This window comes from Salvia splendens, chromosome 2 (assembly GCF_004379255.2).
Source record: "Salvia splendens isolate huo1 chromosome 2, SspV2, whole genome shotgun sequence".
In the NCBI taxonomy this organism is placed as follows: domain Eukaryota; kingdom Viridiplantae; phylum Streptophyta; class Magnoliopsida; order Lamiales; family Lamiaceae; genus Salvia; species Salvia splendens.
In genome coordinates this window covers 28,681,985-28,708,739 of record NC_056033.1, presented here as the reverse complement: position 1 = coordinate 28,708,739, position 26,755 = coordinate 28,681,985, and the positions used below count along the sequence as shown (strand labels likewise).

Here is a 26,755-nt window from a genome sequence, read left to right as displayed (position 1 = left end):
AATGGATGAATAACTAGTCCTTTTTTTTATTACAAAGATAAATTAGCGAGCATAAGAAATGCCTAGTCTATAGTGCAACATCCAAATAACAAGCCATATGAGGGGGGATTCTAGGAAAACTATAAGTGTGATGAGATAGAAAATCTGTAGCAAAATTACCCTCCCTATGCAAATGGTTGACCACCGAATCAAAATCTGAAAGCAAGTCGCGCACGCCTTGCACTATAGATCTACAATTGATCCTTTTATGGTTAATTCAAAACCAAATAAATAGAAAAGTAGACCTAAATGGGAAAGTTAATAGCGTACGTGTTAAAAGTTACAATCATTAAAAAGTTGATTGTAAATATATGGTCAGACTTATGGGTGAATATTCGGTCGTTTTGGTTATAATGGAACGAAAATGATTGATTAACCAACTCAAAAATCACTTTAGATTAATAACCATAACCGGACCGGATAATTAATCAGTTCTATAACTAATTGGTTAGAGTAACAACAATAGCATCGCCGCTGCGGTCGCCGTGTTGCGCAGCGCAGCCACGGCGGTCTATTGCAAGTCGGAGGGGCGCCGCGGCGGTAGGGGGAGCGCCGAGTACCCAGCGCAATTGCGCGGCGGTTCCGAGGCGGCCTATTGTGAGCCGTGAGACCGCCGCGGCGTCAAAATCGTTTTTTTTTCTAATTCATCTATAAAATCTGTATTCTCTATTCATTATTTTCATTCCATTCCATTCTATTTATTTTTGTCTAATTAATTTTGTTCTAGTCCAATTAAAAAACATTGAGGCATTGCGGTAGCGTGGCTAGACAAGTTTTTTTGTGGCAGAGTCATGGCTGTAATGACTAGACAAGTTTTTTTTTTGCTGTGAGCTAGTGGCGTGGCTATTGCAATATTGTAGACACCCTTATAACTGGTCTATTTCTCAGTAACCGAAAAACCAACTTGAGTCATAATGGTATAATCAAATGAAATGAGCATGTGATAATGAAATAAAGATATAAATAAAATAATAATTTATTTTGCTTGACTGATAAATACTAAATATTACATAAAATTGTTATTCCTATATTTATTTCGTACATCTTGTAACTACAAATAAGATACTACCTATAAGGTCCTCTTATATTGCTTATAGCATAATAATTCAAAATCAAGACCAAATCTTCACCCTTAAATTTTAAAATAAGTGGATGAGATTAAATCGTACAAATTTCAATAAATAGTTGGCAAAATTTCAACAAAAGAGTAAAATCGTCATTCTATTATCATATCATAAATTTCATATTTTTTTTATATCAACATAGTGTATTACAAATATCAATATAACGACAGGAGTATTTCAACACAAGTACCGAAAAATATCATCACGGTTTTATTGAAATTTTACATGCATTATATTGAGATTTTTTGATATATTTGTTGATAAAAAATCTGCTTATCAATTTATACAAAAACTGAAATAAAAATCATCAAATATCATCATTCAAACGTCGTCGAAACATATGTAATTGAAATCTCGTAAGAATCCTTATAAAATTACTTTTAATTTGATATATTTTTTTAAAAAATAATTTAAATCGGGAGATGTAGGTAAATTTAAAATTTTAGGATAATTTTAATAAGAAAGAATTGACATTAATACCCATTAATTTTATTTAATAATAATTATTATATTACTAGTTAGCAATTGATATCATCCCACTCCATATAAATGAATGAAGTTATTTTATATTGTAATCAATTGAGGTCCCGACTAAGACATAACATACTCAAATCACATACTCCTAATAAATAAATTTTCATCTCTACATATTAATTTCCTAATCTAATTGTTAAAAATTAGTTAGCAATTGCTCACATCCCACTCCATATAAATGAATTAAGTTATTTTATATTGTAATCAATTGAGGTCCCGACTAAGACATAACATACACAAATCACATGCTCCTAATAAATAAATTTTCTTCTCTACATATTGATATCATGATGAATAAATTTGCTAATATTTTTTTGAACCCATCGAATATAGACAAAATGATTATGCACAATCATCAACCAAAAATAAAAAAAATACTTCATTTTAACATGTAATAATTAGATTTTAACTATGGAAGCAAAATTAAATACTAAGAGACAACAAAACGCAACTTAGTTGGTAACACACTTCTCCATCTAATCGGCTAAGAGTACGAGTCACCGCTCACAACACAAGTAAATAAGGCAAAGAATTAAATAAGAACAAACGGACTCTAGGGTTTCAAGTTCATTTACTTACTCACCCAATGTTTAATGTCACCACGAGTTTTTTTAAAACGGTCACAAGTTTAAATCTTCCCTCGAAGTATCTAAACGGTTGATTACACATTATAATCAATGTCTCTGTCTAATTACCCGTATGCAACTCACATTAGCTTCTAGTATCAATTGATCTTAATCATATAATTAACACTCATCTAGTATCAATTGATCTTAATCATATAATTAAAATTGAGCAAATAACTAAAACACTTAAATTGAGTAAATATTCCTCTTCGTTGAAGTAAAAATAAAGGATACACTTGCAATATATCATAATAATATGCAAGTACATATCCATAAAATTTTCTACCTTAATTAATAGTGTCACTTTTTACTAAGATTAGGACTCCTATGCGCATTCAATCAGATTCAGCACACTCAATCACAACTCCTTCAGAGGTCAACCCCAGTAATTCATTACATCTAAAAAATGCTGTGCACTTAGAGTCGCTTCTACATTTAGACTGTTAAGTATAAACTTGTTTTACACCAAGTTTGCTTTCTGGTGGTGAAAATCCTTGTACTTAGGCATACCTTCAAACAATTCGGTGTTTGTCTGTTCTTGTTTGCCTCAATCAAAGAAATCTTCTCCATGTTTGGGATAGGGAAACCACAGACAGAACTCAACCTCACCATGGCTACTTCTCTGCATTTTTTTGTATGTGAAATTCCGCACTGCACCAAATCTTTACTGGTAAGTGGACAAATTGGAGGAAACACAATTCATACATCATGAATGTTGGTTTTAGTATATTAAATGCAGTCCCTTTTGTTTTTATCACATTTTGATTTTTTTTTTAAAAAGAATCAAAACCCAATTTTGAGTGTTAAAAAACTACTAGAAAATAAATTTACAACTTTATATTAAGTAATATAGGAAAAGTCAGAAAGAAAAGAAAAATAAAGATTTTTACCTAAGAAAAAGCTAGAATGTTGTTGCTACGAGGATTTGCTCCAGTCAAGTAACCTGTGAGCAAACATCAAAGAAAGACACCACGAAACAATCTCAACTCCACTTGAAAGGAACACAATGAATCCACCTTGTAAGACATCTCAAAAACAAGCTGGTTGCATAGAATTCGGCAAGAAACTAAAACATATATTCTCTAGATTTCTAGCAAACATGTAACATGAATAGCATTCAGTAAAGTAGTGCTTAACAACCAAAAATCTTACCTCCAATATGAACATTGTGAAGCATTGAAGTGGACCAGCTGAGAAATGAGACAATGAATTTAAGCAATCCTTGTTTTCTGCTCCCAAACCGTGTGGTATAAAATTCGAAGAACTGGTTCATCACAAGACAAACACAACTCCTACTATTGTAACATCCACAGAGCTCTCAAGCAAACAATTAGATCAGCCATGGGATCCATTGTCATATTTCTCCTTGTCATTATTTTGTTTCAAATATCCATTACTAACTGGCAGTTCTTCAGGTCCAGGCTTGGCAGTGTCCCAAAGAAACCCATTTTCCTTTTCTAAAATGGGTCGATCAAAATCACTATCCACAGTGGTACAGTGAGGTGCAATATAAGAAGCATAATTATCTGCAAAAGCAAAACATGTCATGAAATGCAGAAAATAAGATGCAGTTTATCAAGGTACACACACTGTTTGTCAGCACATCATACGGAGGTGAGTGGCATATGACTGGCCTTACCAGCTAAGCTCCGAAGAGCATTGTCTGCAGCTTGTTGCTGTGCATCTTTTCTCGTCTTTCCCATTCCAACACCAATTTTTTCACCAGTGAAGAATACCTACATAATGATTCAGCCCATGAGCCTCTGAAATTCCAAGTACTAAGAAAATATTTATTTAAAAAAATATCTGATGTTCTGCACAAGAGTCTGAGAATTTTTTAGGGGGAAGCTGCACAACATCGGATATGGGGATCAAATGGCAAAACATGCAGAATCACAGAAGAAGTGCTAAAAAGTGCGCATATCCTTGTAAATGAGGTGCAGAATTCATTTTTACAAAGCAGTTAAGCTGGAAAAGCAATACAGAACTTCAAAGGACCACATGGATACTGTATGAATTACAAAAGCAAGTATAAATACATAACCCAAAAACAGAGGAATGGTGATTAAGAAAACTTCAGAAGCAAGTTTAAAAATAAAAAAAGACCAATATATGAGTAGATTGTTCTTGGTACTCACCTCAACTGAGAAGTGCAAATCATTTCCGGTACCTACAACAGGTCTGAATTCAACCTGAGCAGAAGCAATGTATGAGGGAAAATATCCAGGAAAAAGGGAGGATAGATATAAAATACAATTGTAAACAATTAAGTCTACCTTTGATCTACATCTTCTTCCAATCTCTTGAAGCACGCTTATAGAAAAAGATGGCAACAGGTTCATTTTATCACCTTCACTTTTAAGCTCTTTACCAGTGGTTGAAGTTTGATTGTTTGATTTAGTATAATCTACCAAGAGAGAATAACAAAATTAAGAAAGAATGTTCTAGACTCCAAAATCCACACACATAGTAGAATCACCTGCAAACTGATTTGGTAACAAGGGGCCCTGTTTCTGGCTGTCAGAGACTGAGTTAGCCTGAACAATATTAAAAATTACTCATAAGAGAAATGTTATAAAAAGGACATTACAATGATACAGAATAAGGAAAATGAGCTTGTTGCAACCTCTTCAGCTTTCATTGGATTTACATGCGAAAGTTCCAGAGGAACTGATGATGAAGTACCATGACTGAATGAGTTCTGAAGCCCTCGATCATATTCTGAAAATATTCCTGGAGTCTGGTTGCTAAAATTCCCTCCACTATTATCATCTTCAACTATCCGAACACCTTGTGGCTGCAGGATTGGTGCCTGCCAAGGAAATCTAGACAATAGAGGTGGTTCAGTTGAAATTGGAAACCTGCTATCTCTTCTAAATGGATCGCCAAGCAAACTGGGTTCTGCAATGAAACATCCATTACAATGTTAATTTGAGAAAACCAAACCCACATTAAAAGATTAAGAAGAAAATTTATACTATAGTTAAATGAGGAGTTGGCCAAAATTACAATATTTCCAGATCTGAGAAACGAAACTTTAACGAAATTCTTACTTTCAGAAGGTAAAGCCCTGGTAACTGGACCAACAGCATTGGCAATAGAAGATACTACAGGAATCTTAGAGCTTTCAGACTTCAACTCAAGGTTATTAGCAAAGGAAAGGGAAGCAGCATGGGTGCCATTCTTCTCATCCTGGAGAGAAATGGATACAGTGCACAAAAGAGATCATTAGCGTGTACAGGAGAAAGGGCGAAGACAAAACATGGACAGAGTAAGAATACTCCTCAATGAAGAAGTTAAACATATTACATGGAAAACAAAGAATGGTACTCCAAAAAAGAATTTACCAGAGGATGCAATCTTTGTGCAACTTCAGGTCCATTCATTCCATCAGCGACTGGACCATTAGAATTCCCATTTGGTATAAGATTAGCATCCTGACAAAGTTACTTTGACATTAATAATTGTCTGGTTTAGCAAATTGAGGTACAAAATTTATTCTCGCGTACCTCTGAAATCAAAAAGTTGCTCACATCTGGTGCACAGGGTAAGTTGATAAGCTCATTTTCGTAGAAAATTTCAGATATTCTTGTCAAGACATTTTCATCAAACTCCCTGTTTGCCAGAGATGTCATTGAACATCAGTACAGAAAAATCTAGAACTAAATTATGTAGTGCCCTAAAACTTTTAACAGAGCACTCACTTGAAAAAACCACCTCTAACATTGCATGCTACATTCCTTGCTACACAAAGGACAGGAACAGCATTTGCAATCTATATGGGAAAAACGTTTTTACATCAATACTCTCTCAGTCAAGTAGCAAGTGATCAACAAGAAGGTAGAAAAGCAAAACTCAAGTACCTCTGCTTGTGGAGCATAATATGGAGTGAATGCAGGAACTACATGGACACGAGGCTGATCCTTGTCTTCCCACACTTTCAACCGGTCATCTATAACCATCGCCATCTTTGGATGACAATTGCCATTCTGGAAGACATTGAGCAAAGATTTCCTAGCACCTAAAATATAGATCTAAATAGTTTTAAAATGGGTGTAGCAAGAGTAAAACAATGGAACTCAACTCATCAGATCAGTCATCAAAGGAATTGTAGATAGTTACAAACAGGTGAACTAATCGTATAGAAAACATGGTCCCAAATGCATATTTACAGAATCCCGCAATATCACTAACAAAGTTTTCAAGTAAAGGAGTACAACAACTACAAGTGGATAATTATGTTTTGCTACTTCAAATGCATCAATTGGCTAGAAGTATTTAAAGACCTCAAAATGGGTGCTACCAGTAAAACATTAGCGTTCATACCCATGATAATATGGAGTATACCTGATTTGACACATACAACACGGTCCAGTAGCTGCTTTGAGCTAATTAAGTGTGCTTCTGGATCAAGCAGCCGCCACATTTCCAGGGCATAATCTCTCTCAGCCATAGTGCAAACATAGACTTCAAATCTTTTCCGGCCTTTTGCAGTTAGATAAGTTTTTAAATCTTCCCAAGCAGGTCGTAACCTGACCAGCACACTGGTATCACGGTTCTGTAGAAAAGAACTTCCACAATCAGAAAACTATAATCAAGTTGTCTATCACACGAGAAATGCAGTTATAGCAGAAGAAGAATTGTTGCATAGGTAAACCTGCAGGCCATTCCAAAACAGGCTATGAGTACAATAGGAATGCAGCTTAAATGACATATATTCGAGTCTAAAAAATGAAGGCTAGCAAAAAAACTTTACAATAGAGAAGTCCTCTGTTGCATCGACAAATTGGGAGTGAGTACATTACAAAAAAAAATTAGTAACAACCCATGAATACATAAGCATTGAAGATGTCTTCTAACCTCAGGATTAATGCGTGTAAGAACAATATTTTTCTCAGGCAACCTTACTACAGGCCGAACAACACGACGAATCCCATCTGATAGAATAGGGACTTCCTCATGTTGCACCCTATACACTTTCCCACCATCCACAACGCTGTCAATCTCTGCATACTGCTTGAGCAATGCACGATCCTCAACATATCTCTTCATCTCCGCTGTCATCCCAGATTCCCGAATAGGGTCCGTCTCACGCGCAATCCAACCCACCAAAGCATCGATTCTATCCTCAAACGACTTCATAGTGTTGGCAACAACAAGAGTTTCGTCTAGATCGAACACAATGGCTAAACATCGGGTATTCAACATCCACAAGCAAGCATCATACAAACCACACGGCACTGAGTAGCACCAAAAACATGGAAACTTCTTCTGCATGCTAGGCATTGCCACTAAATGAATTTCCTCACTACCAACCAACACAACCGCCGTCTACACAATAAGTAATTAAACGTTACAACACTATAGACATGTAATTGCAGAATCTAATCATTTTGCATCATTAGTAATAGTAGTTAACAAACACATATCTACAATCAACATTAACCATCACAATAAACGGAAGGATGACATATGAAACCTTGAGTTCGTAGAAGCATGAAGCGTGGAGATTGATGAGAGGAGACGGCTCATCGGGATTCGGATTGGCATCAGCGCAGGGCTCAAGTTTGCAGACTACAGAGGCATAGGAAATCGTCTGTAGAACAGAGAGGGGATGACATCTGTCGCTGTTAGGCGTGATGTGATGAATTCGAATCTCATTATTGGGGAATTGGAAATTCCCGGCCTTCAAAATAACTGCTTCCAGTTCCCCTAGATACACATCTCCATGATAAACCACTGATGTAAACCCTAATCGACTCATAATTATCTCCCGAAAAAACAGAGCGAATTGTGAAACCTAGAATATCGCTTTTAAAAATGATAATTCTGGGTGAAATTCCTCCCCTGCATGACCCTTTCGCTATTCCCTCTTTCTCTCTACACTGAAACAGACCTTTTCTCTCTCTAGAGACTCTCTCTCTCACACACTCCCTCCTCAAACAGCGGTTTCAAACAATGAGGTGCGGAGGCTTTATATAGAAGAAATGGGAGGGGCGGTTATCGAAGTAGCCCTGCTGCTAACTGAATTTACGCATTTGCCACCACGTCTTGTCCGTTCCGGGTGTTTGGAAAGTCATACTTTTATCGAGGGATAATTCTTCATTTTTCGGGAATGTTTATCCACAGAAATTAATCTTTTTTAGTACTACTAATATTTCAATATTAATATGTACATTTAATTTAATTTAATAAAAATTATGACATCCGTCCCATAAGTGTATGTATTTGTGGTTGGACACGGGTTTTAATGCATAATTGATAAAGTAAGAGATGAATAGAAAGAAAAAGTAATTAAAATATTGTTAGTGGATAATTGATCTCACTCATTAGAGAGGAAAAAGTTTCCAAAATTGAAAAATGACATATTCTTGTGGGACGCAATAATATGAAAATAGTGCATATTCTTGTGATATACTCCGTATGTCCCTAAAGAATATCCATTTTGGGTTTGGCACGGGTTTTAATGCAAAATTTGTAAAGTAAGAGAGATGTAGAGAGAAAAAATAATTAAATTATTGTTAGCGGAGAATAGGTCCCACCTCGTTAGAGTGAAAAGAGTTTTCCAAAATTGAAAAATGCATATTCTTATGAGACGTACTAAAAATGAAAAAATACATATTCTTGTGGAACGGATGAAATATCTCTTTTTCACGCATGTTTTAAAAAAATAACTGAACAATACATTACACTAAAATTTATACTAATTTAATTGAAAAAGAGACCTATCAATGTCAATAAAAAAAATACAATTAAACAATACATGCATAGTCCTAGAGAAAAGAATAACATAGGTACAAAGAAATCAATTTTTTTAATGTAGATCAACACATCCTAAAATTTTATCATTTTAGCTAGTAGTATTGGGTATTACTAATATTTTTTTCTTCATTAACACGTTATAATATAATAGGGACTGGGTCTTGACCTATAAAATACTATATATGAATAAATACATACTCCCTTCATTTAAAGGGAGATGACTCCTTCATTGGACGACATGAGATTTTACACAACTTTATTTTGTATGTTCAATAAAAAAATAAAATAAAGATAAAGATATTTCTATTTTTAATAATCGGTTATCTTAATTGGTACAAACTAAAAAGTAAAATGGATCATCTTCGATAGGACGTAAGGAATAGTAACTTAGTTGTTGGAGGGATAATAGAAAAATAATTTTAACTATGCAAACTAATCTATGTTGATTTTGTTGCAAAAAGAATAAAATATTTATAGAAAAAAAAACTAAAAAATTAAAACGAACTTTGACTAAAAAATAAATTGCATAATAATATTGCATCTTGCCCCTTCACCTTCTTCGGTGGATAGTTGTTTCCGTCTCATTGATTTTGTAGTCATTAGTGTTCATCCTCACAACTTTAAAGGATTTTTTGTTCGATCTCTTGAACAGATTTTAAAAAGTAACATTTGGATCAATTTCCCAGTTGGTCGATGCTACCAACATTTTTGTTTGGAAAATCCATTCTATCTCCTCATCTCGTAGATCGTAGTGGTTGAAAATCTCCTTGAGATCCATTGTTTGTCGCTCGCTAAATGAATTTGAAAGATGTAGATAGTGTATAATTGATGAAATAAAAGGTGAGGTATGATATGTATTTATAGAATATTGATTTTCCTAATAAAAAATTTGGAACCCCCCTCCCCCTCCACACCCCATCACATTGTGGAGGTTGCAACAGGCGTCTTCACACGCACGCGACCCTCTGAGCAACCGGCCTCCTGCCACTTCCCCTTCCTGGCACCGCACATCTACCTACTACGGAGTTTGCCGCTCGTCGCGGCGGGCAGAGCAGCATGACACTCCTTCCGAGCTTCGGTTGTGAGTGCTCTTAATATATTTAAGAAATGTTCAATATAATTGACTCATCAATTTTAGTTTTACCGGAAAAACTACATAATAAAAAATATTAATCTCCCTCAAAAGAGTAAAAAAATTGATCTCCTTATCCATTAAATGTGAACTCTAATAGATTATGAAGTTCATCTAAATTAATAAAATCGAGAACACTCTAAATAAAATCTTTAGAGCCTATTTGTTTGTCGAGAAAGTAATTTGTTGGGATATGATTTATGAGAATATACTTTTTAATAAAGTACTATTACTTAAATATGTTTGGAAATCTCAAAAAAGTATTCCCTCCGTTGTTTTACACCTATTACATTTTTTTTGCTCTAAGTTTAATAAATTGATGTTTAGTCGGTTAAGTGTGTAACTAATAAAATAAATAAAGTAATAGAGAGAAAAAAATAATGAGAATAAAGTAAAGAGATCAAAGTAAGAGATCACATGAAGAAGAAAAATTGAGTTAATTATTACTCTTCATATATGGAAATAACTCAACTATAAAGGAACTTTCTAAAATAGAAAAACACCCAACTATGAAGGAACCTAAGGAGTAGTACTTAGGATTCAAACTTATACTCAATTAAATTTAATTAATTAATTGACGTAATAATTGCATTAACTAATTGATTTAATAACTGAAAAAATATTTTTAATTAAATTCGTAACTAATATAATATTAAACTATTAGTATTATATAATAATAAGATCCATAATTTAAGTTTACGTTAAGGTGTGGTTGATAAGTTAATATTTTAAAACATATTAATAATCATTATTATTGTTATTACTATTATTATTTTTATTTTTATTACTAATTCATAATTGTAAGTATTACAGTAAAGTTATCTTAATAAGTTCTTAGTTGATAACATAAGTAATAACATTAATAAATTATATGATAACAAAATTATTAGAATTATTATTATCATGGTTAAGTTTGATTCATAATTTAAATTACATTAATATTAACATTAATTTTAGATATAGTATTAATTAAATATGTAAAAAGTCTAAAATAAAAATAAAATATTTTTAAGAAAACTAGGAAATATAAGAGTTCTAGAAAATTAGACTACATTTCTTGATTCTAGAATTTTGATAATTTTTTTATATGTTAAACAACCACCAAAATTTAAATACTCCTACCAATGCATTATCTTCTACTATAAAATGGTAGCAAACAAATAGGCCCAAGATAATATTTTGGCCCACAATTGTACCCATTTCCCATTTTCTATTGCTATAGTTAGTAAAATGAGCGTGACAGTTAGTAATTAGAAAATCTTAATTCTAAATTAAAAAAATACTAAAGCACTAAGAGCATCCTCAATGGCGAACTTCGACGCGGAATTCCCACGGATGTGGCGGAGGTCCGCCATTAGGCCACACACACGGATACGGAATTCGGAAGAGGACGTCGCAGGTCCGCGGCCTTCCGCGGAATTCCGTCCTGACGTCCGCCATTGCGTGGACTGTCACGGAATCCGCACAGAATTCCGGCCTTTGCATTAAATTTTTTTTTTGATTTTCTATAAATACATCCCGTTGAACTTCATTTCATTCGCACCACTTGTTTTAACGAGTATCTCTCTCTCTAAATACCTTTCTTTCGAATCATCAATGGAGCACCACGGTAGCGATTCTTCTCCCGTCTCGAGCGATTCACCGGTGCCGCATTTTCCCATCGGCAGGAGTACGCAATTTTCCCAGTCGATGTCCCAAATTCCGGGTATGTTGCCCCAATCTCAAATGCTATCGGGCATAATGCCGGGGTACTACAACATGTACCCACAGTGGTATGGGATGATGCCCCAGATGCCGGGGATGATGATGCCCGAGATGATGCATGGATCGCCTGGCGCTTCGGGAGGGAGTAGGCCGTCGGTCCCCTAATCGCCGGTGGACAACGTCTAATGGCCCTTTATGGACTTACTGTCGACGGACAACCCGGTGAGTCCTCCTCTCGATACTTAGTTCGCTGGCGTCGACACATTCTCGTTCGATGAGTTGGGCCTTTCTCCGATCCGGGAGACTCCGCCGGCGACAGAGATGAGGGGAGGCCCGGGCGAGGGAGGGGCAGGGGACAGGGCGTCCCGACGTACGCTGCTGATGTGGAGGAGGGATCCAGCGGGACCAAGCGGACCATCTGGAGCTCGGACGAGTGCGTCACGCTAGCGAAGGCGTGGATCAGTGTGGTTGAGGATCCATACGTCGGGGCAAACCATCACATCGACCGGATGTGGTGGCGCATTAGCCAGAGCTACCTCCACTTCAAACCAGCGGCCGGGAAGCCCCACAACTCCGAGCAATGCCGGAAACAGTGGGATCGATTGAAGAAGCAGCTCAGCCGATTTGTCGGCATTTACACAAACAACCTCCGCTCGGCAACCAGCGGCATGTCTGCCGAGGATGTGAAGCTGCTGTCTCACCAGCAGTTCCCCGACTCCGAAAAGGGCTTCGGGGAATTCAAATATTGGGATGTGTATCTCACGGTGCAGGATTCGCCCAAGTTCAGTGCTGGTGTGGAATCCGGCTTGCTGAAGCGGACGAGGATCAGTGCATCCGGAGATTACAGCAGCAGTGTTGGTTCCACTGAACTACCCCCCGCCGATTCAGAGTTCCTCACTCCCACATCCTCCGCCCGCCGCCGTCGCCCGATTGGGCAAAGGGCCGCGGCGCGTTTGTCGAGGGTAAGTCCCAGCGGATCCGTCTCCACCGAGGCCCAATCGGCAGCACCCACCCAGAACGAGCCAGATCTCGAGAACCCCTCATATGCCCGCATCGCCGCACACGGCACCTTGTTACGTTTGATGCAGGAATGGCGCTCAGCGACCGACCCCCACTACAAGCGGAAGCTTAGACCCCTCATCAACAGTATGCACCGCGACTTGGGGTTCGACGCGATGACGAATAGCGACGGCGAGGGTAGCGGGGACGGTGATAGCGAGAGGGGTGGCGGCGGGACGGCGAGGAATCCGAGGAGTGAGGTGCCGGTTTTTATTTTAAAAATAATGTACTTTTTAAAAATTAATTATGTATTTTTTTTAAATGAAGTATGTTTTTTTAAAATAACGTGTGTTCGTTTTCTCCGTATTCGCGTCGAAATTTTAATTCCGTAAATTCTTTACTTCCGGAAATTGGTTAATTTGTGAATTTGTGATTTTTTTATGTGGGAATTTCGTCGGGAATTCCGCAGGAGAATTCCGCCACTGTGCAAAGGGAATTCCGTATGACGCGGCAGAGTAGTGGGAAGTCGTTATGACGTGGCAGAGCAGTGGGAAGTCCTTATGACGTGGCAGTGGGAATTCCGCGGGGAATTCTACCGGGACATCCGCACCATTGCGGATGCCTTAATCTAACACGTCATTTGTTTTGTGCATGTAACCTCTAATCCAGCTGTGAATATTGTATACATGGAGAGTGCATATCTAACAAGGCAAAATTCTATTGGCCGTCCAAACCTCTGTGCAAAGTGTACAAGCATAATTTAATCCCAGCGAAAACGAAGAGACATAATTCAATCCTAGTCGCCGGAGGCATCAAAAGAGAGAGATGTCATCACCCTTTACTGTCTTGTTCGATGAAAACTCAGCGCGGCTCTGCTTCAACTCGCTGAGGCTAACATCGCAGCGCTTTGACTCAGTGCTTTTCGACTCGTTTATTGACTATGAAGACCAGTATTCAGTGATGGATGGAGGATTTGTAGAATATTTGGACTCGTCGCCGCCTCCAGCTGAAGGGCCAATCCTGCCGGAGGAGGGTTTTGCTCTCGGAGAGTGGAGAAGGTTAGTTCCATAAAAAACTTTTAAACATCCTCATTCTAATTAAACCTTTACATATGATAGACCTGTCAAATCGTACCTGCGGATACCCGATCCCAAATTTGCCAAAATCCAATATCTGACCCCAATGGCGAAGCCAGAAGTTGTACGATGAGGGCCCAAAAAAATGTTAATTCCTAAAGGATTTTTTCGATGTTCATGACGTCGGAAGCTCGATTATTTGATATTTTCTATATTTATGTAAGTAGAATGGATAAAGTTTATATGGATAAGTCTCTTGCTAACCGCCTCTACATGAAGAGGAGGCTTTATTCATATAGCTTCTCTGAAGATAGGTCCATAATGGAGCAGCTAGAGGACTTCTCCAAAGCAGTTGATGATCTTGAAGCCATCGATGTCAAGATTAGTGATGAGGACAAGGCAATCCTTGTTCTCAATGCTCTGCCTAACTCATATGATCAAATGCGTGACTCAATCTTATATGGGAGAGATAAGGTGATCTCCTTGGCTGAGGTGCATGCTGCACTAATGGCAAAAGAGTTACAGAAAGGTGCACCTCGAAGGCAAGACTCACAACCAGAATCTCTGAATATCAATAGATTTAGCAAGAAGAAGTTAAGAAGAAAAGCGAGGAACCAAGGGCTGAGAATTCTGAAATTAAAGAGACTCGGAGCTGCCATTGGTGTAAGAAACTAGGGCATTTGAAACGTGATTGTTTTGCATGGAAGAAGACGTAGGGAGCAGAGGGTGTGTCTCACTCCAATGTGGTCAGTGGTGATGCTCATGAGACACATGAGGTGATGAATGTGATGGAGAAGGATGAGAAGGGCTCATGGATCATGGATTCGGGCTGCTCATTTCACATGTGTCCTCACAAAGATTGGTTTCAAGACTTAAGTTGGATCTCTGGTACTGTGCTGCTAGGCAACAATCAAACCTGTTCTATTAAGGGAGTTGGAAGTATTTTCTTGAGAGTTCATGATGGATCTGTAAAGAAGCTGTCTGATGTGAGATTCATTCCACAAGTGAAAAGGAATTTGATATCTCTGGGAACTCTTGAGAAGAAGGGTTTCTCATTCTCTTCAGAAAATGGTGAAATAAGGATTTGCAAGAACTCAAGAACAATGATGATTGCTCAACGAATGGGGAGTCTCTACTATCTGCAAGCTACTGTGGTGAATGGTGAAGCTAACTCCATTATCAGAACTGATCTGAGGAGTTGACACCTTAGGCTTGGCCATCCAGCAAAGGGAAGTCTCAAGGTATTGATCCAGAAAGGCTTAATAGATGGTGATGGATCAGAGAAGCTTGGTGTGTGTGAAGACTGTCTGCTTGGAAAGGCTAAAAAGCTCTCATTCCCTACAGGTAAACATACATCTGTCTCACCTCTTGATTACATTCACTCAGACTTGTGGGGACCTGCTCCAGTTAAGAGTCAAGGTGGAGGCATGTACTACACGTCCATAATTGATGATTGGTCTAGGAAAGTCTGGGTCTATGTGCTTAAGGAGAAGTCAGATGCCTTTATATTTTTCTAGTTCTGGTGTAAAGAAGTTGAAGTAGAGAAAGGCTCCTTACCAAAAGTGTTGAGAACAGATAATGGCCTTGAATATCTCTCAAAGGAGTTTGATTATTTCTGTTATGAGAAAGAGATAAAGAGGCACAAAATAGTCCCAGCAAACCCCCAACAAAATGGAGTAGCTGAAAGGATGAATAGGACTCTTGTTGAGAGAGTGAGATGCATGCTATCTTCATCTGGAGTTAGCAAGAATTTCTGGGCAGAAGCTGTTTCAACTGCTGCATACCTGATTAATAAGTGTCCAGCTTCTGGGATCCAAGGGGAGATTCCAGATGAGAGGTGGTATGGTGGAAAAACTGACTACTCAAGGCTGAGACCTTTTGGTTGTAATGCCTTTGCACACCAGAAGCAAGGGAAGCTGAATCCCAGAGCTGTCTAGTGCATTATGCTGGGATATCAGAAGGGTGTGAAGGGGTATAGGCTGTGATGCATTGAACTTGGGAATCAAAAGGTGATTGTAAGCAGAGATGTAGTCTTTATAGAGGACATGATGCCATATTTGGAGCACAAAGCTGATAAAGAACCTGAGAATGCAGAATTCAAAGTGATGATCATTTTGAGGTGGAGCCAGATTGGCTGATGAGAGCACCTGTGCATACTGAGTCTGAGAATGAGGTCAACGATGTTCCAGAAGAGGATTTTGAAGCTCAAGAAATTCAAGTGAATCAGCCTCAACAAGATCAGTCTGATCTAGCAAGTTATCAGTTAGCTAGAGACAGACAAAGGAGAACAAATATAAGGCCTCCAGCTAGATTCAGATATTCAGAGATGTTATTCTTTGCATTACATATTGCTGAGCAATTGGAGTTAAATGAGCCTGCATCTTACACAGAGGCAGTCAGAGGACCAGAAAGTAAACAATGGATACAAGCAATGAAAGACGAGATTGATTCTCTGATCAGCAACAAAACTTGGATTCTTGTTGATAAAGCAGAATTCAGAAAGGTCATTGGATGCAAATGGGTGTTCAAGAAGAAATCTGAATCAGCTGGCTCAGATAAAGTAAGGTTTAAAGCTAGGCTTGTGGCTAAAGGGTTCAATCAAGAAGAGGGGATAGACTTCAATGAGGTTTTCTCTCCAGTGGTTAAGCACAATTCTATAAGAGTGTTGTTGTCAGTAGCTGCTAGAATGGATTGAGAGCTTGAACAGTTGGATGTAAAGACTGCATTCTTGAATGGGGATCTGGAAGAACCAATTTACATGTCACAGCCTCAAGGCTTTGAGGTTCCAGGCTAAGAAGGGAAAGTGTGCTTGCTGAGAAAGAGCTTATATGGGCTAAAGCAAAGCAGCAGGCAGTGGTATTTGAAGTTTGGAGAAAGCCTATCAAATCTGGGATTCACAAGATCACTATATGATAGCCGTGTATTTGTGAAGAGACGGCAAGTAAAGGATCTTGTGTATCTCCTACTCTATGTAGATGATATGTTGATTTCTGGAGCAGACATCAGTGAGATCAATAAGGTGAAGGCTCAGCTCAAAAAGGACTTTGAAATGAAGGATCTAGGAATTGCTAAAAGGATTCTAGGAATGGATATAATCAGAGACAGAGGGAATAAGAAGATGTGGTTGTTTCAAACTGATTATATTCAGAAAACATTGAGCAAAGTCAAGGCAGACAACATGAGGGATGTTGCTACTCCACTGGCAGTTCACTTCAAACTCTCAAAGGAGCAGAGGCCTAAAAATGATGAAGAGAAGAGGGAAATGGAGTTGATCCCTTACTCTAACATAGTAGGGAGCCTGATGTACATGATGATCTGCCCAAGGCCAGACATAGCCCATGCCATAAGTACCACTAGCAGATACATGATAGAATATGGAAAGCAGCACTGGAGTGCTTTGAAATGAACCATGAGGTATTTGAAGGCTGCTGATAAGCTGGGAATATTGTTCACAGGAGGCAACAGAGATGAGAAAGAGCCATTGTTGGGATTTTGTGACTCAGATTACGCAGCTAACTTGGACACAAGGAGATCCCAAACTAGATACATTTTCACTTTGTATGGTTCAGCAGTTTGTTGGAAGTCAAGCTTACAAAATGTGGTAGCTTTGTCAACCACAGAAGCTGAGTATATGGCCCTCACTTCAGTTGTGAAGGAGAGCAAGTGGCTAATGGGACTGATATCTGACTTTGGAGTGAAGCAAGGCAGAGTTTGAATCCATTGTGATAACAATGGAGCCATTCGTTTAGCTACACATCAGATGTTTCATGAATGTAGTAAACACATTGATGTGAGGCTACACTTTATCAGAGATGAAGTGGAAAGTGGAAGGGTAAGAGTGGTGAAGATAGATACAACTCATAATCCAACAGACATGATAACCAATGCATTGAGTAAGGAGAAGTTCGACTATTGTTGCAGACTTGTGAACTTGCTCAAATCTGATTTCTAGTTCTCTAGCTGCTGTGGTAACCAAGGTGGAGATTGTTGAGATTATGGTTAGCCACAGCAGAGCCGCGTGTGCATGCGGATGCATGGGAACTTAAGGTGGAGAATGCTACATCAAAGCAAAGAGTTCAAATGGTTGTTGAACTACTAGCCGTTGGATTAGTTAGTTATAACCGATTATAGAAGTGGAGTCTTCTTCACTTGATTTCTTCTTTGCTTGTATAAATAGTTTTGTTAGTTGGTTCATTGATGTAGAGATTCATTCAAGAGTGTAAACACTTGATTCATCCATTGAATAAGTTTTCTCAGATTCACTCTCCAAAACTTCTTCATCTCGGTTTTTCATTTCTTGTTCATTTTCATTCTATTGCTTATTATCCAACAACGATGAACGATGCCTGGCTCAGCGTCCTTGTGGAGGAACGCGAGCCCCTTAGCCGTGCCAAGACATATCGCAGCCCTCTTCGACCAATCGAGCTCCGCTTGCTTGCTGTAAGAGCCTAGCAAGGCGGTGTGGAGGCTGCTGTTCTCCATGTACTCGTAGACGAGTATCCGGTGATCGCCCTCGACACAGCAGCCGAGCAGCTGCACGAGGTTGGGATGCCGGATCTCAGATATGGTCGCGAGCTCTGTCAAGAACTCCTTTATCCCCTGCTTTGATCCAGCAGAGAGAGCCTTGATTGCAACTTGAGTCCTATCTCTCAAAACACCCTGCAAATTTGTGAGCATTTAAGTGTAAATGTGAGTAGTGTTGTGCAATGTATGAAATAAAAAGACTCACTTTATAAACTACTCCGAAACCACCTCTGCCGATTCTGTTGGAAGTGTGAAACAACCTCGTTGCTGAGCGCAGGGAATAGTAAGAGAAAAGCCTCACGGTTTTTGTGGGGATTTCTGACAAAATAAATAGAAAAATAACATGTTGGAATCGTGCTTGGTCAAGTGACTTTGACTGATAATAAATATGACAAGACATTTAATTTTTTGAAATTAAATACAATAGCATCGATCTACGTTCCGAGTAGATGACCGTAGTATATTCATTTTCTCAAATCATATTCCCGGTAAGTGAGAAATAATATATTAAAGTTGGTCACAATAAAACTAAAAATGACCTATGGGAAAAACTAAGGGATTAATTAACTAAGTGTTAATTATCCCACATCGGGGATGATAAACTTCTTTGATGAAGTATTTAATAAGATAAATTATTATGTGTAATAATTATAGTGGAACAAGACGGGTGACATAGCGCACACGCGCGTGCCGCCGCCCGCTTGCGAGCCGCGCACCGTGACCCGTGCCCCTTGTGTCGGGTGTCGTGTGCCTTGTGTCTTGTGCCTTGTGCCATCGATCTTGGTCTTTGGATGGTCTTTGAGCTGTTCTTTGGAGCTGGTCGTTGAGCGTGGTTCAAGCCCCGCTTGTTCTTTTTAGACCACCCCAAACTCCACGCTATCCCCGACGGGTCCTAGTCCACGTCATGTTCCCGCTGGACCCCGACGCATAACGGGAGACAAAAGGTCCCCGCTGGACCCCGACGGTCCATGGTGTATCCCGTCGTGTAGCGTGTCCAGGTGAGTCGTGTCTCTTCAGCTCCCAATGGCTAGTGCACCAGTCAGTAACCCTCGGCGGTTACAGTCAAGCCATCATGGCACACATAATGGCTGTTGACTCCATCAATGCCCAATGGGTGGACTTGGCTTATAAATAGGCAGTCACTACATGCATTGCATATGAGTTGAACACACAACAAACTCATATCATTTGCATAGTCTTCCCGTCGAAGCTCTGCCCCCGCCTTACTTCCGTTCGCCGGAGCTCTGCTACTAGCGGTACTGCTACTTCAGAGACGAAGCCGTTTTATCTTTAGGGACGACACGCCAAACCGAGAGCACTACCGGGGCGTATCTCATCTTGCGGAAAGAGGACTCCTCGAATCGGCTTACATCTTTACAGTTTATTGTTTCGAATTCTTCTTTGTAATTTCAATTCAGTTTATTTCCGTTTAATTTCACTATTCTTCATTGGGTTGTATTACGCCCGGTTAGTGTATCTTTGTATCACAGTTAATCATATAAAACCAACAATCGCAAGACAAGATATACTCGTCATTGAAGAAGGAGTTTGGACTTTAAATTGATTATAAAACTTTCGAAACTAATACCTTAGCATGGAGATGGATCCCGTTGCTACGTTCGTCGTCGCCACTTTCCCTGACTCCAACACCGATGTGCCCACTGTTCCCGTTGGCTCCCCGTCGGGTCCCCGCCATGACCACGACTCCCGTCGAGTCCACATCATTAACTATGACTACCCATAACGCCATGAACAATTACTAACTCGTTTGGGTTGACTGATGCCTCCACCTTTGGTGGCACCGATGATTCCACATTAAGTGGTTCCATGGGATCCTTGATAGGACCGAGTATTGGACCTTTTGAGGTCAACACGGGTGTTGGGGCCTTCGGGACCAACACGAAGAATGGCGTATCCACTTTTTGTGGTTCCGCGAGATCCTCCAATAGATCGTGTGTTGAGTCCTTTGGGATCAACACGAGAGTTGGGGCCTTCGGGGCCAACACGTAAATTGACGGTTCCACTGTTAGTGGTTCCTTGAGATCCTCTAACGGATCAAGTGTTGAGGCATTCGGGATCAACACGTGTGTTGGAACCTTAGGGGCCAACACGAGAACTGGGGTTCCACTTTTAGTGGCTCCATAGAATCCTCTAATGGATTGAGTGACCGGGTCCAACACGAGAGTTGATGCCTTTGGGATCAATACGACTGACTCCAATGTGGGGGAGAGACCTCGTGAATGTGAAGGGTTGGTAAGTCCTACGAGATGTCTCCTGTCGTTCCCATGGATAGGGTCGTTGAGCGTGTCTCATTGGTCTCAAGGGACGTCTCCCGTTCTTCGAGAGATATGGGAGACGTTTTGCTCCCGTCCGTGCCTTAGAAAATGTTCAAAGACATTTGGCACACATTGGTCCCAAGAGACGTCTCCCGTTCGTCGGGAGACATGACAGACATTCGACTCCCGTCTGTGGCATGGGAAATGTCGTGAGACATTTCTCACCCGTTCGTGCCTTCAAAACGACGGGAGACATTTCGCTCCCGTTAGTGCCTTAGAATATGTCAGGAGACGTATGGCACACATCTGTGCCGTGGGAAATGTCAGGAGCAAATTTTGCACCCATTGGTCTCCTGTTCGTCGGGAGACATGGGCTCCCATCTGTGCCTTAGGAAATGTCAGTAGACGTTTTCCACCCTTACATCCCATGTGAGATATCGGGAGAAATTTTGCACACGTCTGTCTCTTAGGAGATGTCGGGAGCAAATTTTGCACTCGTCGGTCTCCCGTTCGTCGGGAGACATGGGGAGACATTTGGCTCCCGTTCAGATGTCGGGAGAAAGATGAAGCCACCAACCAAGAAGCTTGGTGGAGCCAAATTTATCAAACATGCCAAAGGTAACATAGCCGTCGTGGTAACTGAAGAAGTCAATCACGTCGAGAACAAAGGTGGTTGGTATATCGACACGAGCGTCACTGCCCACGTGTGAGCCGATAGAAGTAAGTTCTACACTTACAAGACTGTTGAGGGGAGGAAGCTCAACATGGGGAACCAAGCCTCGTCCAAATATGTCGACTTTGGAGATGTGGTCCTCAAGATGACGTCCGACGTGACAATCACTCTAAGAAAATGCTACATGTCCTGGACATACGCAAGAACATATTTTCTGGATCAATACTTGTAAATAGGGGTTTAAACTTGTATTTGAGTCTGATGAGTTCTTTGTGTATAAGTTTGGAAAACCCATCGGAAAATGTTATGTAACCGAGGGTTCTTTTTAAACTAAGTGTATCGGCTATTCGCCGCGTTGAAAAGTCATTGGCTAATAATGAAAATGCAAATACTTCCTCTTATTTGTGGCATTATAGATTAGGACATGCGAATCCTAATGCTATAAAAGTTTAGTAAACTTGGATTTACTAAAGACAAAGGAAGTCAATACCCAAAATAAATGTGAGACTTGTCTTGAGGCGAAAATGACTAGATTATCGTTTCATTCTATTGAACGAAACATGAAACCCCTTGAAAATTCACATTGATGTATTTGATTTAAAATTTGTGCAAACTAGAAGTGGTATAAAATACTTTATCACATTCATAGATGTTGCACAAGATATTGTTATGTCTATCTTTTAAGAAGTAAAGACGAAGCAATAGAAGCGTTCAAAAATTATAAGAACTAAGTCGAGAATCAATTTAGATGTAAAATCAAAATGATTCGAAGTGATAGAGGAGGTGAATACGTAGCCCCGTTTGAGGAATTATGCAACGCAAGTGGTATAATTCATCAAACGACTGCACCATATTCACCACAATCTAATGGTGTTGCAAAACGCAAGAATTGAACTCTCAAAGAGATGATGAATGTGTTACTGATTAGTTCGGGGATGCCCCAGAACATGTGGGGGAAGCTGTTTTGACAGCCAACTACATCCTAAACAAAATCTCATGCAAAGGTAAGGACGTTACTCCTTATGAGTTGTGGAAGGGAAGGAAGTCATCCTACAAATACCTTAAAGTGTGGGGGTGTTTGGCAAATGTGATGGTTCCTCCGCCTAAAGAAGTTACAATCGGTCCTAAAACGGTTGACTACATCTTCATTGGGTATACACTTAATAGTAGTGCATATCGATCTGTTGTCCACAAGTCTGAAATATTGACTGTGACCGTGGGAACAACAATCGAGTCAAGAAATACTGTATTTCTTGAAAAATATATTTCCTCGCAAAGACAAGGAAAATATTGCACCCAATTCTGAGACGAGGATTGAGGATGAAACCACTAGTTCTAAATCAGTGGATGAAGAGTCAGAATCGCGCAAGCGAACAAGGCCTGATCCAAACGATGCGGTACCAAGACGTGGTAGCAGGGTTAGAACACCAAAGACATTTGGTCCTGACTATATTGCATTTATGTTGGATGAAGAACCAACATCGATAAAAGTAGCCTTTGCTGGCACAGACGGGTTGCATTGAAGAGAAGCTGTTCAAAGCGAAATTGATTCAATTTTGCTAAACCACACGTGGGTGTTGGTTGATCTACCTGAAGGTGCTAAACCTTTAGGATGCAAATGGATCCTTAAAAGAAAGTTTAAGGCCGATGGAACAGTGGACAAGTATAAAGCTAGACTGGTAGTCAAAGGCTTTAAACAAAAGGAAGGGTACGATTTCTTCGATACCTACTCACCTGTAACGAGGATTACATCAATTCGAGTGCTTCTCGCGATTGCTGTTGTACACAATTTTGAGATTCATCTAATTGATGGTAAGACTGAGTTTCTAAATGGTGACCTTGAAGATGAATCTATATGGAACAACCTAAAGATTTTGTAGTAACTGGACAAGAGAAAAAGGTATGCAAACTGATTAAATCCCTCTATGGATTGAAACAAGCGCCGTTGCAGCGGCACTTGAAATTTGATAACGTGATGTTATCAAATGGATTTAAAATCAACGAATGTGACAAATGTGTCTACATTAAGAACATTGATAATGGATACGTTATAGTGTGTCTCTATGTTGATGATATGTTAATCATGGGTAGTAACACCCAAGTGATTAACGACACGAAAGACATGTTAAAGAGAAACTTCGATATGAAGGATATGGGTCTAGCCGATGTAATTCTTGGAATGAAAATTCTAAGAACATCCGAAGGAATCACCTTAACACAATCTCATTATGTTGAGAAAGTATTAAAGAGGTTCAACGCCTATGATGACACCCCGGCTAAGACGCCTATAGTGCTCAATGTTCACTTGAGCAAGAACACGGGGTGAGCCTGTTGCACAAGAAGATTATGCACAGGTCATTGGGTGCATTATGTATTTGACTAATTGCACTAGACCTGACATTGTTTGCGTAGTGAACAAGTTGAGTCGTTACACGAGCAACTCAAGCAAGGAGCATTGGAAAGCTCTTGTAAGAGTTTTGAGGTACTTGAAATATACTCAAAATCATGGGCTATAATTCTCTATATACCCCCCGGTACTTGAATGGTACTGCGATGCAAACTGGATATCCGATAACAAGGACTCACTTTCAACAAGTAGATATGTCTTTACTATTAGGGGTGGTACTGTCTCGTGGAAATCCACGAAACAGACATGTATAGCCCGATCAACCATGGAATTGGAATTCATAGCTTTAGATAAAGCTAGTGAGGAAGCTGAGTGGCTTAAGAAATTCCTTGATGATATTCTATGGTGGTCTAAGTCGGTGCCTCCAGTGTTGATTCATTGTGATAGCTAAGCTGCTATAGGAAGGGCAAATAATGGCTTTTACGATGGTAAGTCTCGACATACTCGTCGACGACATAATACCATGAGATATTTGATCATAACAGAGGTGATTACATTTGACTATGTGAAGTCATTGGGTAATCTAGCGGATCCGCTAACCATATGGTTAAATCGTGATCAAATGAATAAATTGTTAGAGAGAATGGGTTTAAAATCCACAAACTAAAGAATTGTCATAGTGGTAACCCAACCATGATGACTGGAGATCCCAAGAACTTGGTTTAATGGGAAAACTAAGCTATGAGAGTTCGTGTGAAACACTCATCTATATCTATTCCCTAGAGATCAATAGAGCGTTGAAAAACTTTTCTAGTGGTGAGGTTAAGTCTAAGACTTTTAATGATCCCTAAAGGATCTCGTTGAGATGAAGTTCTCAAGGAGACCAAGTATGGCAAGATACTTAACGAGGAATCACATATGTAAGTGTGAAGTGGGGCCGCTTCAAACAATACACTTATGAATCCAAAGTGGTGTCCAAGGCCTGAAATGGACACAAAACGTGAGAACGGATGAGGTTGATGTGTTTAAGTGTTAACATTATTGTCTCGGTGCACGTCGTTGAGGAATAGTTCAAAGCATCGCGCTACTAGTCCGCCTGTGTATCCGATGGTGTTGACTATGGATGGTTCAAAGCCAAAAACTACCTATCCTTATGCTTACATACCTCTTGAGGGTTGAGCTTGTGTCTGCATACATATGCATTTGGCAATTTTCACTCATGTGGGGGATTGTTGGAATCATGCTTGGTCAAGTGACTTTGACTAATAATAAATGTGACAAGACATTTAATTTTGTGAAATTAAATGCAATAGCGTCGATCTACGTTCCGAGTAGATGACCGTAGTACATTCATTTTCTCAAATTTAATTCCCGGTGAGTGAGAAATAATATATTAAAGTTGGTCACAATAAAGCGAAAAATGAGTTATGGGAAAAACTAAGGGATTAATTAACTAAGTGTTAATTATCCCACATCGGGGATGATAAACTTCTTTGATGAAGTGTTTAATAAGATAAATTATTATGTGTAATAATTATCGTGGAATAAGACGGGTGACAGAGCCCACACACGCGCACACGCGCGCGCCCTGCGCACCGTGCACCGTGTGTCGGGTGCCGTGTGCCGTGTGCCTTGGTCTTTGGGTGGTCTTTGGGCTGTTCCTTGGAGCTGATCGTTGAGCGTGGTTCAAGCCCCGCTTGTTCTTTTTAGACCACCCCAAACTCCACGCTATCCCCGACGGGTCCTGGTCCACGTCATGTTCCCGCTGGACCCCGACGCATAAAGGGAGACAAAAGGTCCCCGATGGACCCCGACGGTCCATGGTGTATCCCGTCGTGTAGCGTGTCCAGGTGAGTCGTGACTCTTCAGCTCCCAATGGCTAGTGCACCAGTCAGTAACCCCCGGCGGTTATAGTCAAGCCATCATGACACACATAATGGCTGCTGACTCCATCAATGCCCAATGGGTGGACCTGGCCTATAAATAGGCAGTCACTCCATGCATTGCATACGAATTGAACACACAACAAACTCATATCATTTGCATAGCTCTCTCCCTTCTTGCATAGTCTTCCCGTCGAAGCTCTGCCCCCGCCTTACTCCCGTTCGTCGGAGCTCTGCTGCTAGCGGTACTGCTACTTCAGAGACGAAGCCGTTTTATCTTTGGGGACGACATGCCAAACCGAGAGCACTACCGAGGCGTATCTCGTCTTGCGGAAAGAAGACCCCTCGACTCGGCTTACATCTTTACGGTTTATTGTTTCGAATTCTTCTTTATAATTTCAATTCAGTTTATTTCCGTTTAATATCTCTATCCTTCATTGGATTGTATTACGCCCGGTTAGTGTATGTTTGTATCACAGTTAATCAACGAAAACCAACGTAACAAACTGATTTCTGCAATTAATTTTCGAAATTAAAGGCCAAATTAACTCTACATACCGTGTGCTTGAGTTACAGTATCGTGTGTGCAGTAATCAAACGCACCGAAACAATCAGAGAGGCCCATTTTTTTGGCTGCTGATTTTGGTAAAAATTCAATCTTTAATCGCTTCTGTCATGTAACCCCGAGAGAGTTTTTTAAGGTAAGGCATCACGGATTGTGAAGAGGAAAAGGGAGATGATTAAAGAGAGGAAGAAGTTGGTGGAATTGGAAGGGGACAGGATGAATAAAATGGGAAACATACGTGGTGTAAATTGTGAAGAAGAAATTAAAAAGGAAAATGGTAGTATTATACCGACGGCATGAATTAATAAATGAAACAGAGTTATCACGATTGTGTGTGGTTGAGTGGATTCATTAATATCATTTCCCACTCAGCCGGAAGTTGACAATGGTGAGAGAGAGAGAGGGAGATTTGATTCAATGGATTTTATTAGCGTGTGAGTTGACTATTTATTGATTTTATTAAGAGTATATATAGCATTAGCAGCCACATT

At 39.7% G+C, this 26,755-nt stretch overlaps 3 protein-coding genes across 3 annotated transcripts; 1 reads left to right on the top strand and 2 right to left on the bottom strand.

Moving 5' to 3' along the window:
• Positions 1-2,514: 2,514 nt before the first annotated feature.
• On the bottom strand, positions 2,515-8,255 carry LOC121792106 (RNA polymerase II C-terminal domain phosphatase-like 2). Its single transcript, XM_042189913.1, has 16 exons — positions 7,803-8,255; positions 7,184-7,654; positions 6,671-6,881; positions 6,187-6,344; positions 6,028-6,098; positions 5,833-5,938; positions 5,671-5,760; positions 5,377-5,515; positions 4,950-5,224; positions 4,803-4,860; positions 4,600-4,730; positions 4,462-4,515; positions 3,963-4,059; positions 3,476-3,849; positions 3,214-3,266; positions 2,515-2,974 (listed from the first exon to the last, which is right to left on the bottom strand). Exons 1-14 carry the CDS (start codon positions 8,085-8,087, stop codon positions 3,659-3,661), a joined length of 2,337 nt encoding a protein of 778 aa, XP_042045847.1. The 5' UTR covers positions 8,088-8,255; the 3' UTR covers positions 2,515-2,974; positions 3,214-3,266; positions 3,476-3,658.
• Positions 8,256-17,405: 9,150 nt separating this feature from the next.
• Positions 17,406-17,711, top strand: LOC121777746 (secreted RxLR effector protein 161-like). The gene has a single exon (XM_042175098.1). It carries the CDS (start codon positions 17,406-17,408, stop codon positions 17,709-17,711), a length of 306 nt encoding a protein of 101 aa, XP_042031032.1.
• Positions 17,712-18,286: 575 nt separating this feature from the next.
• On the bottom strand, positions 18,287-26,455 carry LOC121777737 (cold-responsive protein kinase 1-like). Its single transcript, XM_042175086.1, has 3 exons — positions 26,258-26,455; positions 18,726-18,838; positions 18,287-18,655 (listed from the first exon to the last, which is right to left on the bottom strand). Exons 1-3 carry the CDS (start codon positions 26,322-26,324, stop codon positions 18,287-18,289), a joined length of 549 nt encoding a protein of 182 aa, XP_042031020.1. The 5' UTR covers positions 26,325-26,455.
• Between the last annotated feature and the right edge of the window lie 300 nt (positions 26,456-26,755).